Raw genomic sequence first — 15,513 nt, 5'->3', positions numbered from 1 at the left:
TGCTAAAAATGTGTATTTTTTCACAAGACATTTTGATGTCGCAGTCGGAAAATCACAGGTATAAATAATTATAAGAATGATGACCGGATTATATTTAGCCGTTTCAAGGTCCTGCAACAAGTATAATAACAGTAAAACTTGACTCTGAACCTCCCTCTGGACAATGTAGTTCAGGAGTAGTTCAGGAGAAGTAATGTCTGTTTTGAAAACCCCTTTCTTCACTCGCCTCTTCTACTATTACCGACCAAAACAGTCACTCCTGCTGCTTACATGGTGCGAGGACTCACTATCTGGATTAGACTGTCTTGACTGACACAGCAGGGTGCATGTGTGCACTCCTTTGCTTTACATCTGTTTGACTGTGAGTTTATTTGTGTACCACAAACCAGCTTTGCCTTCCCCTGTGTTCAGCCTCTATCTGTTGCTGAGCTCACTAGCGCTCACTGTCAGCATTAATCTCTCTTACTCTGATCCAAAACGGACTCGATCAGTGAGCACAATCGTTGTTCCCTGTTGTTGCTGCCCTCATGTCGTGTCGCTCTCCAACCCTGCATGAAGCCATCTCCAGGGGAGGAGATTACTCCACTCTAAAGGGAGACTTGGCTGAATCATGTCTTCGGGGGTATTATGTAACACTCTCTACTAGGATGGCCACGTGGCCACAAGGCTCACCTGTGTTTAGAATGACCATCTGACCCCCTCCATCCAAAGCCCCTCTGCAACACACGGACATGCTGAAGAGACCTCCAAGGATGAATCTACATCTCCCACAGCTCTGGGTGTGAGGAAGAATTGTATAACTGGTATGAGGAAGACGTGGGAGTCTGATGGCAGGAAATAACACAGAGATGTGCAAACGAATGACTAATACTGGACTGGCTACAAATTACCATGTTTATGTGCTGTACTTACTTCCTATTTTCTTCCTGGTTAGACAGGTGCATCAGCAAATCATACTCCCCGTGTGTGGGTGAGGAGAAGTAAAGCTGGGATTGCATCTCTGTTGACACCTCCGCAGATTCAGCGTGAGGCAGGGAGAGAGAAACACACAGACGTGCAGACAGAATGAATAGATAGAGGACAGAGGGAGCGAGGGAGAGGCAGAGACGGTGAGAGAGAAGAGTGAAAGAGACACAGAAGATATATTTGACTATGTGGGTGTGTGAAGTATCAAGGCATGCATCATAATTGTGGATCCTTCTTGGAGCAGCCGGACGTATCAGCACAGCAGCAGGACGTTGTTGGTCGCACAAAGTGTGTTATTTTGTACTTTAAAACAGCAGGAGCTGTGGGCGCGGAGAGCCACACAAGAGACATTTTCAAAGACAAAATGGAAACTGTTGTGTTTCTGCTGCCTCAAGGATTTCATCAGCTGGGATTATAAAGGGAAATACTTGTACTAGTTGAAGGGACGCAGACTGAGAAATGATGACGCCTCTTCACTGTCAATAATCAGGATTTCAAGACAAAAATTCATCTGAGGTGAGTTTGGAATTATAATAATTGAAGAGTTAGATCATCTTAATGCTGTGGTATTTGGCGTGTACGTGTGTGTGTGTGTGTGCGCGCTCTGATAATTAGAGTTTCAGACCTTGCCAGTGAGAAAATTCTGGCCACAAGTATTCACTGTCTGAGGGTTAAAACTTAGGATCAGGGTAAAGATTAAAATGAGACTCATTTTAAGGATAGTGAATGCATTATGTCAGCGAGGGTCCTCGCAAGTGTGCACAAACATTGTGAGTGTGTGCGCGTGCACGCTCGTGCATTTCTCTGTGCTTTTGGGTACTGAAACTCGACTTCTCAAAAGCCCAGTATGCGATGTAGTCAGCCCACGCTGTTTCCCGTTCCCATGGAAACCATTGCCCAGTGCTATTCTGTGCTTTGAGTGTGTGTCTTTGTGTGTGTCTGAAAGAGAGAGAAACATATTAATATCGGGTATATAACAGGCATATTGGATCTTAATATTTACTGACTGCTGTTTCTACTGTATGTTATGAGTCATGAGGACGATGTATTTATCACGGCATTCACCTCCCTGCCTCCCTCCCCTCCGGATCTCTCTCCTCTTGTTTATCTCTCTTCTTTAACCCCTGCTCAGTCTCTCCTCATCACTACATTTTTTCCTGTCTCTGTGTCTCTAAGATGGCCGTCAGCCCTATCATCATCTGCCTCCTGTCACTGATTGGCTATGGCTCATCCCACCCGTCGCCTCCTCCTCCTCCTCGGGGATGCAGTATGGATGTGGACCCCCCATACAGAGTCCTGTGTGACCTGGAGGCAGTCTGGGGTGTGGTTCTGGAGGCCGTGGCCTGCAGTGGGGGCCTCAGCTCTCTGGTCCTCGCTGTGCTCCTGCTCGTCAAGATGCGCTTCATTTGTGACCCCGCCAGGCGCTCCGGCCTGGGGCCTCTCCTCCTGCTCCTGGGCACCCTCCTCGGGCTCTTCTCCATTTCTCTGGCTTTCCTGGTGGGGAAGAACCAGGCGCTCTGTGTGGTCCGCAGGGCCTTCTGGGGGCCCCTCTTTGCCCTCTGCTTCTCCAGCTTGCTGGTGCAAGGGGTGAGGCTCAGGAGGCTGGTGGCGGGCAAAACGAGTCCATCGGGCAGCTCCCTGGCAGCCCTCGGTCTGGCCTTGGCCTTGGTACAGGGGATCATTTCTGCTGAATGGGTCCTGCTGACTGTAGTTAGGGAGGGTCACCCGGCCTGCGAATATCCGCCTTTAGACTTTGCTCTTACATGCAGCTACACCCTTGGGCTGCTCCTCATAGCCATGGGGCTTTCTCTGGGGGTGGTGCTGTGTGGAGGAGAGCTGGGAGCAGAGGGAGCAGGTGGGAATGAAGAAGATAGAGAAGGAGAGAGTGAAAAACGGAGATGGAAGTGTAACGCCGTGTGGCTCTTCCTGTCCAGTCTGGCATCAGCATTGCTGTGGGTGGCCTGGTTGGGCTTTTATCTTTATGGCAGCCAGGCGCTGAGGTTAAAGAATAAAGGGGATAGGTCAGGAGGAAAGAAGGATGTAAAGGTCTTGGATGAGCCCGCTCTGGCGGTAGCTCTGGTCATTCAGGGCTGGATCCTGTTGCTGTTCCACGCTATTCCAGAGGCGCACCTGTGTCTCCGGAACCCCCCGCAGTCCAACACGCAAGACTTCTTCGACACCAGTCACACGTCCCCTCCTCCACATTTCGGAGATGAGCTGCCTGCACATTCTCACCGACCCTTCCCAGAAAACCAGGCCTTTTCTATGGAGGAGCACGGTGCAAGTAGGCTTATGTAATGTCTGTGTGTCAGTGTGCATGTCCCTATAAAAGAATCTGTTTCAAAGGAAATGTAATGTCTCTAAAAGTGGGCCCAATGCTGCCTTCAAATAGAAATGATCAAGTCATATTTTTTTAACATGTGGGGTTAAGTACAAAATGTGTTTGCCGTTCAAGTGTTTTTTGGTACGTCATGAGAACGCTGTTGCCTGGCAACTGACAACAAAATTGGATGTTGCCTTGATTCCTATCCAAAATGAATGACTTTGGTGAATGACTTTGTGTTTTCTGCATTCATGTAATGCTGATGAATGAAAAAGGAGTAGACAACAAAAGTAACTAACTTTCAAGTAGTCAAGTAGTAAATCAATACTGCAGTCAAAGCTAGAGGATGAAAAGTGGATGTTATACGGCTGTGTTCAGCCAAATTTATGCCATTTATAGTTTTATCTAACAATCCTCGCAAATATTTGCTTCCACTTAAGAGCTTTTCACAAAGCTGCAGAGAGAAACTTTCACTGAGGGACTGAGAAAACTAAGAGAAGGGATGACGTAATGTTTTATCCACTGTGACTGATCTGTGTCAGTGAATCTGAAATAAAATAGACATGCATACACACAGCCAATACATTGGGGCATGAAAATGAACTATTATTTTAAAATGTATTATTTAAAAAGGTGCACTATGTAGTTTTGGGGAAAAAATCTTTATTGACTGATTTTTTGACTAAACAAACTAAATAAACAAACTCTCTTTGTTTTCATGACTGAATAAACTGAATAAACAAACACACAAGGACAACACAGTTTCATACTGTTTTACTTTGTTCATATCTGGCATATCTTTGTCTCATATCATACCCTGCCACCTTTCTATCTTCAAACAGTGTTCTGGGGACCTTATTTTCCTGAGAACAGCTTGTTTATTCAGTTATGGAAAAAATAATTATTTCTGAGTTTGTATTATTACCTCATTAATATTGTAAATATTAAAACAAGTTTGAATTTCTCCTCCAAAACTACATAGTGCACCTTTAAATTAATTCAATTATATGTAATATGTAATTCAATTTAATATAAATAAAATATTATAATTCAATACATTGATCAAATTACAACAAAATGTTATTTAAGTACATAACATCTAATAAAAAATACATTAAATACATTAAAATATATATGCATTAGTATTTATTGAATATAATTAAAATAAATAGACAAACAGACAGATTTTGCCCAAACTAATCCTGTAGCATAACCCATGCTCTTACAGCCATACTTGTTTTTTGTTGAAGTCTGTTTCTTCTCAAGCAATTTAGGACTCATACTTAAAACTTTCAGACTCACAGTTCAAGTTTTATTTGTGAATATAAATATTCAACATAAATAAACTTCAATGTCCAGCTAATCTTGACAACTATCATATTACCATTGTGCCTTGTAGGTTTGTTTACATAAAAGTGTGGCTCACTTTTAGCCACTGTGCACAATCCAAAATCAAATTAAATCCTATGAAATGCCTGATGATTACCCAACAGGCTCACAGGGAAATGTATGAGTCATTTCACTTTGATTGCTCTCTTGAAGCCAAATGCACAGATGAAGAGCTAAACCACGGTGAGCCAGGATAAACAACGAGTGGAGGCAGTGGCATAATGCAGTCACAGCAGACTTCAGGAGAGTCACGATATTGGTTAGACAATTTGTGGCTGACTGAGACAGAAAACCTGTGCTGCAAATAATAGGACAGCAGTCCAACCTGTCATACAGGGACAAAACTCATGGTGTAAGCTTCAGCGAGTCAACACAGGAGTTACTTTGTGGTCAAGAGGTTGGGGTTAAGAGTTTTGTTACTTGCCCTAATGGACAGTAAACTCCCCATATCTGTAATCTCTGCAGTAGAGCCTGTGAGTTACGTGTTAATATAATGGATAGAAATGATGGCCAAGACCCAGAATGGCATAAACTGGCATAAAGTTTGGAGGAAGAAATAACACAAACTTCCTCATACACGTCATAAAACATAAAAGATTGGATACACAATATTTAACTTACATTCCTAAGGCACTTCTTTCACACATGTTTAGCTTGTAAATATTTTACTGACTGTATCATAAAAGAACAAGAAGTAAACACATTGCACCTCATCAGAGGCCCTGTTTATTGTACACTGCCCGCTGTCCCATTCACTCGCTCACAGTCAGCCCGCCTAATGATGATGTCTTTAAAGCCTCTGACCACGACATCAAATTCACTCCCTATTCAATAAAGTAGTCCTTCATATTTACTGTCCGCCATTTTACTTGTGATTTACTTAATTCTCCGTGTATAATTAATGCTCACTATAGTGCCCTAAAACATTCCTCCAGTCGAACTACAATAGTAGCGTCCATGGCATCGCTGCTACATTCTGCTAACTCTCGCTATGCAATCCATTTGATCAAAGTGAAAATTACAGTCATGCAACGCTACAGCTGTGATGCTGCAACATGATGATGGTTGAATATTGTCCAACCTATCAATTTACTGCTCCCTATAGCGTGAACTAATGAGTGTTGATTCTACAGAGTAGTGAATGAGTGAGCAAGGGGAGGGATTTAAAGGCTCTGCACTCCCAAACAGGTGTTTTCAATGACTCTGATTAGACATCTGCTCATACAGATTTGCCAAGTGGAACAGGCTGCTGGCTCAGGAGAGTTTTTCCTGTTCTAAATTCTAATTTCAATTTTTTCCTTCAACAATCTGATTAATGGTACTTGCGATCATACAGGCTTACCACTCGCTATTTCAACTTCGTTCGAAATGCACAATGTCATAGTCGATGTTTGAGGGGCAGGGGTGTAAAAAATTAAAAGGAAGGGCACCAGTTGTATGCGGAGAGGCACCAGCATACAGACAGCTGTGATACATTTATAGTGAAACAGTTGCAAACCCTGGTTGAGATTAAAGTTTTGATTATGTGATTATAACTACTCCACCTCTGTAACAAAATTTTGGCAGGAGGGGCACCCTGCCCCCCCGCCTTTCTTTAAACATGAATACTTGCACACTTTGTAGGTCACCAAGCCCCCATGTTCTGATAATCATGATGATGTAATACACCCAGCCAACAACCAAGTCTGGAGCCGCCCACATAGCCCTGAAAAGAGGTTTTATCAACCGTAATATTTGAAACAACCTGTGTGGGTTTACTATGGGTGTGAAGGACCTCTGAGTTACCCAACTGGTAGGAAAATTATAGTTCAACCTCGAGTTTGATGCTATCAGTAGCACAGTCTTTGTACTGTTGCATGACACCTGTAACTTGCGTGTGTGCTTTACCTTGTTTCGTCTGTCAGCTCTTCGAACTGGAACATACCACAGCAGCCACGGGAGTGTCCGTCCTGGCATCGCCTTCAGAGGTCACGTCTACCAGCCCACTGAGATGGCTCTGGTCATGAATGGTGGAACAGTAAGTACGAAAGAGACAAAGCATATTTTTATTACTTCTACTTTATTTTACGCTGTCTCATTTTTTAAATAATCAACATCATGAGTGTTATAAATGTTCCCTACATGTTTGTGTCTCTCTTGTAGATGCCCACAGCCCCAGTTAACTACACTGGACGACGGTTATGGTGATGTGGGACAACAGGTGAAGAGGATACACCTGTGTAATGCTGGTGTGTGATGATAGAATATCCTGTTGCCTAACATGAAGATATTAAGGACATCATATATCACACAGTGTGGTTTTGATGGGAGTTACATATGTTTAATGTATTTGTGTTTCTGCACACATGTATGAATACTATTTTTGCTGAGGTTTTCTGGGTTGCCTCTTTGTCGGCAGACTAGACATGAAATCGCAAGAAAGGGAGGAAAAAGTGACGCAGCTTCCACATTTTAGGATATTTTGTCACAAAGCGAGGGCATTTACGGTGCATTACTTTGATCAGCACAGATCAGCACATATAGTCTTAACTCATATATAAATACACTGACGAGGGGCGTATAAAGAGGGTTAAAGTTATTGTTGAACATCAAAAACTACTGTTCATCGCCGTATTGAAGGGGAGTAACTGATTGAGCTGCTGTGAGAAAGTAAAAATGAAAGGATGATTTCAGTGGAGCAAACATTTTGCCTAAAGCAGTTCTAAACAAATGCTGTCACTTAATGACGCCATCAGTGACGTTTGCTTCATGAAAACTACACTTTCCTTCTCTTTCTTTTTGGCATCAAGCTACAACTCAGCAAAAACGGCCTCTAGGTTGTTTATGTAAATTACCTGCATACGCCCACAAAGCTTGCTTGGCCTCTGTGTTACATGCACGAAAGACCCAAAGGACTCGTAGTGTTTTTCTCTCGGTATCTCCGGTCTATTATCAGTGCTATTGGACAGTTTGGCACATTTCACTATGTGTATTGATAAATGTCTTGTATTTAAGAGAGCTTGTGCACAGTTTTAGAGGATCGTGTGATGATTTATGAAGGCTAAAGATGAGTCAACCGCTCATGGAAGAGTGTTATTTAATAAGCATATCATACAAAGCCATTTAATACTGCCAAACCTATGCTGCAGTATGTAGGGTTTACTGGTGGAGGTTGTAATTTTGCACTTTATCAGCGCTGATCATGTCTGGGCATTGTGATATTTGAGATTTTTGATCCTTTGAGATGCATGTAAAAGCACAGTTTAAAGGTAATGTATTTTGTCAAAATTACTGTATTTTGAGTGTTTTCTAGACTTTTGATATACGTTTTGAAGAGAAATAGCAGTTTTAGTGTTGAGTTTCAAAGCTCCATCTTGACACTGGAAACAGCAGTCGACAAAACAATCTCAAGTGCTCAGAAAATGGAAATTTACACATCTGCAATTCAATGACCACTGGGAAAAAACCCTATCTGCAGAGGAAGACCATGTGGTACGATTGAAGGCGCTGGTACAGCTACCTTAAGGGTGGAACACCCTTGTGAACTAGTTTAGTTTGTTTTCACTCATGTTTTCTAATTTTACTTTGGATTCAATCAGGCTATTGATCATAATTTACATTTTGTTTGAGATGTATGGCAACATGTCATAATAGAGTGCTGCAGGGATGACATATTTTTGTAGGCCAACCTGGAAGTATGGGATTTGTGAAAATAATTTTTGGATTATTTTTTAGTTTATGATAATAACACATTTTGTTCACCAAAACCATCTTTACAAATGAACAGCACTTTTATTATTTTATCAAGCGTAAATGGAATCAACATGAGTAAAAAGCTAACAGTAGGCTATAAACAAACTGCACTGGGGTCGCATGACTTCAATGATACCACCACTAAGCTTCCTACTATACTACTCTACCTGTAAAGACAGACTAGTGAGTAGATGAGTCTATGTTCGGCAAGATTAAGTTTTATGTCCCAGACAAGTTCTGTAGTCTCATTTAGCCACTTGTCAGCACATGTAAACGCTTTATTATTCACAAGTTGGGTATTTACTGAAATATTTTATGTCGTAGAATGAAACGTGAACATCTCTTAAGCTTATGTTAACCAGACCTTATTACAAGCATCTAACTGCAAACTCATTGACTTCAAAACGAGGGAACCAGATGTTCAAAAATGCCAAATTACTACCAGGTTTTAGGACTCATTCCTACGGCACTCTATATTCTGGCATGTAGGATCCCTTTAAATTTCAAATTACACTGAATAGAGACAAAGCAATCAGTCATTCATCACTGTGAATTTAACTTGAACAGATTTAAATGCATGTATACAGTTTATATCAGTGGCGCTGCAAAGTTTGTCTAGACAGACTTCTAGTAAGCAGCCGCTGTTCAAATGCACTGGCAATTGAACTCGGAGGCAAAACGACAAATAAAAATCCCCTCATATCTGACTGGAGGGTTGCAGTTTCCATCTCCTGAGCATCACTGAATTCAGTGCAGGATGATTTTTCCAGTTCAAATACAAATCAAAGAACAGTTGCCATGTTCATGTTGTGACCATGTATTCTTGCTATAAGACGAAACTAAATAACCAAGTTGTCAACAACTTTGCTTTTGTGTACACTTGTGTGCTCCGATATTGTACAATGAAAATATTATCAAAGGATTTTTATGTATTAACCCTATATAACTGAGTTTTATTCATGTAAATAATACAAATGTGAAAACCCATGGTATTATTTTCCTTCAGAGATGCTCTTATGATGACAGCACTGTCACTGTTTTATGGCAGCATAACATGAATGTCTGTAATGTGATTTGCACAAAGTGGCTAATACATCAGTGCACATTTTCTGTTATTTACTGTCTGGTCATTGAACTGATTATTTCTTCAGCCTCCTGCATTGTACACTCATGGATCCACTATATAAAGCAATGGACGTAAGTAACAACAGAAACCAGGTTTCCAGGGGACACAAAAAACTAATCCATGCATGATTTTATTTAAAGATTATACCAAAAAGATGCACAGAGTGCATACATGAAATACAATTGTCCATAGCCCCTCTCCTTAATGGTGTAAAAGGTAGCTCCAAAAACATAGCGGGCAGCAAATCACCAGAGTAACTGACAACTAGTGCTAGCTATCCCTGACTGTAGCTGGCTATCGTGAGCTAATTAGCTCATGGCCTAGTTAGCCGTGGAGCCAGTGGCCCTAGAGTTTGTCTGAACCAGGACCTCGCATCATGGTGGGGGGAGTCCCCATAGCCTAGCTCAACTGGGTTCAGCAGCCTGGACACTGAACTGGGACCAAACTCAGCCTCCAAGACCACCGGAAGTTAGTACGTATGGAGGTGATTTACAGTGGCTCCTACCAGGACTTTGACTCAGGGGACGAAAAGACAAGCAAGTGGGGACAGGAGAAGTGTGTACGAGGCAGTTAAGCTCGTCTGAGTTTGTAAAAGAGAGAAAGGGTTGTATTTTTCTACTTGGTAAGGAAAATAGGTGCAAGAGCATTTCCTTTCTGGGCATTTTGAGACTTTATTTTGTACATGTATCTCCCGGGTGAAATAGGCCTCTTGCGGTACAAAGTGTTATTACAAGACAGGACAGGCCGGGGCTAGTTGGTTAGCATGCTAACTTCAGTAGACAACTCTGCAACACAGCACAAAGACGTCTTTGACATAATGCCAACACTGTTTCTCCACTTTCTGTTAATGATAATGTGAGTTCAGTTCTTCAGTGTTTTAAATTAAAACTCTGACCATATCTTATAAATTGCTCCTCTAAAGGGTTATCCTAGCTTGTATTATAGACTGGGTCCAGAAGAATATTATATTTGTGAGGTGTATCTATAACCATTTTACAAAATAATTTGAGTACTGCTCTTATCGTACACAGCACAGAATGGGTTTCTGAGTTGTTTTATCTCATTAATGTCACTACTCATGAAATACCTGTATCATTTGTACTAAGTGAAATGGGGTTTGGCTGGTTTAAGTGAAGACGTGCATGATGTCTACTTTTTCTGTGCGATACACTGAATCGTGAGCCAGATCACATCACAGCTCCATCCATCAAAAATAGCAACAGAGCAGCAGTTCTTAAATCCCTCACCGCATGTGGGAGTGTTTCCAGAGTAAACTGTGCTATATTAAAGTCAGGGCCAACTAAAATACTTGGGCTTTTAGAGGGTGCAGATATAGGCTGGAACTGCAGCTGGCTCCTGTTAGCTCTAGTTGGAAGCTGGGGCTGTAGGTAGCTTCTTAAAACTGCAGGTGAACGCTGACACAAATAGCTGGCATGGGCTATGGTTGGATTCTAGGGTTGCAGATGGCTGTAAAAGGTTGTAGGCAGAAGCAGGGGTACCAGCTGCCCCCTTTGAGGCCAAAATCTGGGGATGTAGCTGGCATAGAGGTGTTAGGTGGCATTAAAGCTAGATGTAGCAGGTGGAGGCTGAGGTCCCAGCTGGCTTGTGAAAGCTTCAGATAGACTCTGGTCTCAGCACTGGCTCTTTGATTTCTGAGGCTGAAGGCAGAGGCGGGGACTGATTCTCTAAGTATTCAGACAAAGCTGAAGGCCGGAGCATGCTTAAAAGTAACTAGTTTGTATGAAAAAGTCATTGGACCAAGTCACTTTTCAGAGCCTGCCGAAAAGTGACTGCACCCTGTAACTCTGGATTGGGAGGGGTTACATTCTCTGTCTTTTCAGCATTAATAGTAGAGGAAACCAGGTGCATGTACAGTGAATTTGGTCAATATCACTCCTTGCAATCCAGAGTTACAGGGTGCAGTCACTTTTTGGCAGGGCCTGCCGAAAAGTGACTGCACCCTGTAACTCTGGATTGGGAGGGGTTACATTCTCTGTCTTTTCAGCATTAATAGTAGAGGAAACCAGGTGCATGTACAGTGAATTTGGTCAATATCACTCCTTGCAATAAGGACTTACAGGGTGCAGTCACTTTTCGGCAGGCCCCGCCGAAAAGTGACTGCACCCTGTAACTCTGGATTGGGAGGGGTTACATTCTCTGTCTTTTCAGCATTAATAGTAGAGGAAACCAGGTGCATGTGCAGTGAATTTGGTCAATATCACTCCTTGCAATAAGGACTTACAGGGTTCAGTCACTTTTTGGCAGGGCCTGCCGAAAAGTGACTGCACCCTGTAACTCTGGATTGGGAGGGGTTACATTCTCTGTCTTTTCAGCATTAATAGTAGAGGAAACCAGGTGCATGTGCAGTGAATTTGGTCAATATCACTCCTTGCAATAAGGACTTACAGGGTTCAGTCACTTTTTGGCAGGGCCTGCCGAAAAGTGACTGCACCCTGTAACTCTGGATTGGGAGGGGTTACATTCTCTGTCTTTTTCAGCAGGGCCTGCCGAAAAGTGACTGCACCCTGTAACTCTGGATTGGGAGGGGTTACATTCTCTGTCTTTTCAGCATTAATAGTAGAGGAAACCAGGTGCATGTACAGTGAATTTGGTCAATATCACTCCTTGCAATCCAGAGTTACAGGGTGCAGTCACTTTTTGGCAGGGCCTGCCGAAAAGTGACTGCACCCTGTAACTCTGGATTGGGAGGGGTAACATTCTCTGTCTTTTCAGCATTAATAGTAGAGGAAACCAGGTGCATGTGCAGTGAATTTGGTCAATATCACTCCTTGCAATCCAGAGTTACAGGGTGCAGTCACTTTTTGGCAGGGCCTGCCGAAAAGTGACTGCACCCTGTAACTCTGGATTGGGAGGGGTTACATTCTCTGTCTTTTCAGCATTAATAGTAGAGGAAACCAGGTGCATGTACAGTGAATTTGGTCAATATCACTCCTTGCAATAAGGACTTACAGGGTGCAGTCACTTTTCGGCAGGCCCCGCCGAAAAGTGACTGCACCCTGTAACTCTGGATTGGGAGGGGTTACATTCTCTGTCTTTTCAGCATTAATAGTAGAGGAAACCAGGTGCATGTGCAGTGAATTTGGTCAATATCACTCCTTGCAATAAGGACTTACAGGGTTCAGTCACTTTTTGGCAGGGCCTGCCGAAAAGTGACTGCACCCTGTAACTCTGGATTGGGAGGGGTTACATTCTCTGTCTTTTTCAGCAGGGCCTGCCGAAAAGTGACTGCACCCTGTAACTCTGGATTGGGAGGGGTTACATTCTCTGTCTTTTCAGCATTAATAGTAGAGGAAACCAGGTGCATGTACAGTGAATTTGGTCAATATCACTCCTTGCAATCCAGAGTTACAGGGTGCAGTCACTTTTTGGCAGGGCCTGCCGAAAAGTGACTGCACCCTGTAACTCTGGATTGGGAGGGGTAACATTCTCTGTCTTTTCAGCATTAATAGTAGAGGAAACCAGGTGCATGTGCAGTGAATTTGGTCAATATCACTCCTTGCAATCCAGAGTTACAGGGTGCAGTCACTTTTTGGCAGGGCCTGCCGAAAAGTGACTGCACCCTGTAACTCTGGATTGGGAGGGGTTACATTCTCTGTCTTTTCAGCATTAATAGTAGAGGAAACCAGGTGCATGTACAGTGAATTTGGTCAATATCACTCCTTGCAATAAGGACTTACAGGGTGCAGTCACTTTTCGGCAGGCCCCGCCGAAAAGTGACTGCACCCTGTAACTCTGGATTGGGAGGGGTTACATTCTCTGTCTTTTCAGCATTAATAGTAGAGGAAACCAGGTGCATGTGCAGTGAATTTGGTCAATATCACTCCTTGCAATAAGGACTTACAGGGTTCAGTCACTTTTTGGCAGGGCCTGCCGAAAAGTGACTGCACCCTGTAACTCTGGATTGGGAGGGGTTACATTCTCTGTCTTTTTCAGCAGGGCCTGCCGAAAAGTGACTGCACCCTGTAACTCTGGATTGGGAGGGGTTACATTCTCTGTCTTTTCAGCATTAATAGTAGAGGAAACCAGGTGCATGTACAGTGAATTTGGTCAATATCACTCCTTGCAATCCAGAGTTACAGGGTGCAGTCACTTTTTGGCAGGGCCTGCCGAAAAGTGACTGCACCCTGTAACTCTGGATTGGGAGGGGTAACATTCTCTGTCTTTTCAGCATTAATAGTAGAGGAAACCAGGTGCATGTACAGTGAATTTGGTCAATATCACTCCTTGCAATAAGGACTTACAGGGTGCAGTCACTTTTCGGCAGGCCCTGCCGAAAAGTGACTGCACCCTGTAACTCTGGATTGGGAGGGGTTACATTCTCTGTCTTTTCAGCATTAATAGTAGAGGAAACCAGGTGCATGTACAGTGAATTTGGTCAATATCACTCCTTGCAATAAGGACTTACAGGGTGCAGTCACTTTTTGGCAGGGCCTGCCGAAAAGTGACTGCACCCTGTAACTCTGGATTGGGAGGGGTAACATTCTCTGTCTTTTCAGCATTAATAGTAGAGGAAACCAGGTGCATGTACAGTGAATTTGGTCAATATCACTCCTTGCAATCCAGAGTTACAGGGTGCAGTCACTTTTTGGCAGGGCCTGCCGAAAAGTGACTGCACCCTGTAACTCTGGATTGGGAGGGGTAACATTCTCTGTCTTTTCAGCATTAATAGTAGAGGAAACCAGGTGCATGTACAGTGAATTTGGTCAATATCACTCCTTGCAATAAGGACTTACAGGGTGCAGTCACTTTTCGGCAGGCCCTGCCGAAAAGTGACTGCACCCTGTAACTCTGGATTGGGAGGGGTTACATTCTCTGTCTTTTCAGCATTAATAGTAGAGGAAACCAGGTGCATGTGCAGTGAATTTGGTCAATATCACTCCTTGCAATCCAGAGTTACAGGGTGCAGTCACTTTTTGGCAGGCCCTGCCGAAAAGTGACTGCACCCTGTAACTCTGGATTGGGAGGGGTAACATTCTCTGTCTTTTCAGCGTTAATAGTAGAGGAAACCAGGTGCATGTGCAGTGAATTTGGTCAATATCACTCCTTGCAATCCAGAGTTACAGGGTGCAGTCACTATTCGGCAGGCCCCGCCGAAAAGTGACTGCACCCTGTAACTCTGGATTGGGAGGGGTTACATTCTCTGTCTTTTCAGCATTAATAGTAGAGGAAACCAGGTGCATGTACAGTGAATTTGGTCAATATCACTCCTTGCAATAAGGACTTACAGGGTGGAGTCACTTTTTGGCAGGGCCTGCCGAAAAGTGACTGCACCCTGTAACTCTGGATTGGGAGGGGTTACATTCTCTGTCTTTTCAGCATTAATAGTAGAGGAAACCAGGTGCATGTACAGTGAATTTGGTCAATATCACTCCTTGCAATCCAGAGTTACAGGGTGCAGTCACTTTTTGGCAGGGCCTGACGAAAAGTGACTGCACCCTGTAACTCTGGATTGGGAGGGGTTACATTCTCTGTCTTTTCAGCATTAATAGTAGAGGAAACCAGGTGCATGTACAGTGAATTTGGTCAATATCACTCCTTGCAATAAGGACTTACAGGGTGGAGTCACTTTTTGGCAGGGCCTGCCGAAAAGTGACTGCACCCTGTAACTCTGGATTGGGAGGGGTTACATTCTCTGTCTTTTCAGCATTAATAGTAGAGGAAACCAGGTGCATGTGCAGTGAATTTGGTCAATATCACTCCTTGCAATCCAGAGTTACAGGGTGCAGTCACTTTTTGGCAGGGCCTGCCGAAAAGTGACTGCACCCTGTAACTCTGGATTGGGAGGGGTAACATTCTCTGTCTTTTCAGCATTAATAGTAGAGGAAACCAGGTGCATGTGCAGTGAATTTGGTCAATATCACTCCTTGCAATCCAGAGTTACAGGGTGCAGTCACTATTCGGCAGGCCCCGCCGAAAAGTGACTGCACCCTGTAACTCTGGATTGGGAGGGGTTACA

At 43.3% G+C, this 15,513-nt stretch overlaps 1 protein-coding gene across 1 annotated transcript; it reads left to right on the top strand.

Annotated features, from left to right (window-relative positions):
- The first annotated feature begins 2,142 nt into the window (after nucleotides 1-2,142).
- On the top strand, nucleotides 2,143-6,865 carry gprc5bb (G protein-coupled receptor, class C, group 5, member Bb). Its single transcript, XM_073478734.1, has 3 exons — nucleotides 2,143-3,250; nucleotides 6,583-6,695; nucleotides 6,821-6,865. The coding sequence occupies exons 1-3, from the start codon at nucleotides 2,143-2,145 to the stop codon at nucleotides 6,863-6,865; spliced, it is 1,266 nt and encodes a 421-aa protein (XP_073334835.1).
- Nucleotides 6,866-15,513: the final 8,648 nt, after the last annotated feature.

The sequence above is a fragment of the Pagrus major genome, chromosome 1, assembly GCF_040436345.1.
Source record: "Pagrus major chromosome 1, Pma_NU_1.0".
Taxonomy (NCBI): domain Eukaryota; kingdom Metazoa; phylum Chordata; class Actinopteri; order Spariformes; family Sparidae; genus Pagrus; species Pagrus major.
Note: the sequence above shows the minus strand (reverse complement) of the source record. Positions and strands in the feature narration are given on the sequence as shown.

What these genes read in the sequence shown, in the direction of transcription:
- gprc5bb (XM_073478734.1), top strand. Translation starts at nt 2,143, where the DNA reads ATGGCCGTCAGCCCTATCATCATCTGCCTCCTGTCACTGATTGGCTAT. An exon ending in TATGGAGGAGCACGGTGCAA is followed by an intron (nt 3,251 to 6,582) that starts GTAGGCTTATGT and finishes TTCGTCTGTCAG; the next exon opens with CTCTTCGAACTGGAACATAC. An exon ending in TGGTCATGAATGGTGGAACA is followed by an intron (nt 6,696 to 6,820) that starts GTAAGTACGAAA and finishes TCTCTCTTGTAG; the next exon opens with ATGCCCACAGCCCCAGTTAA.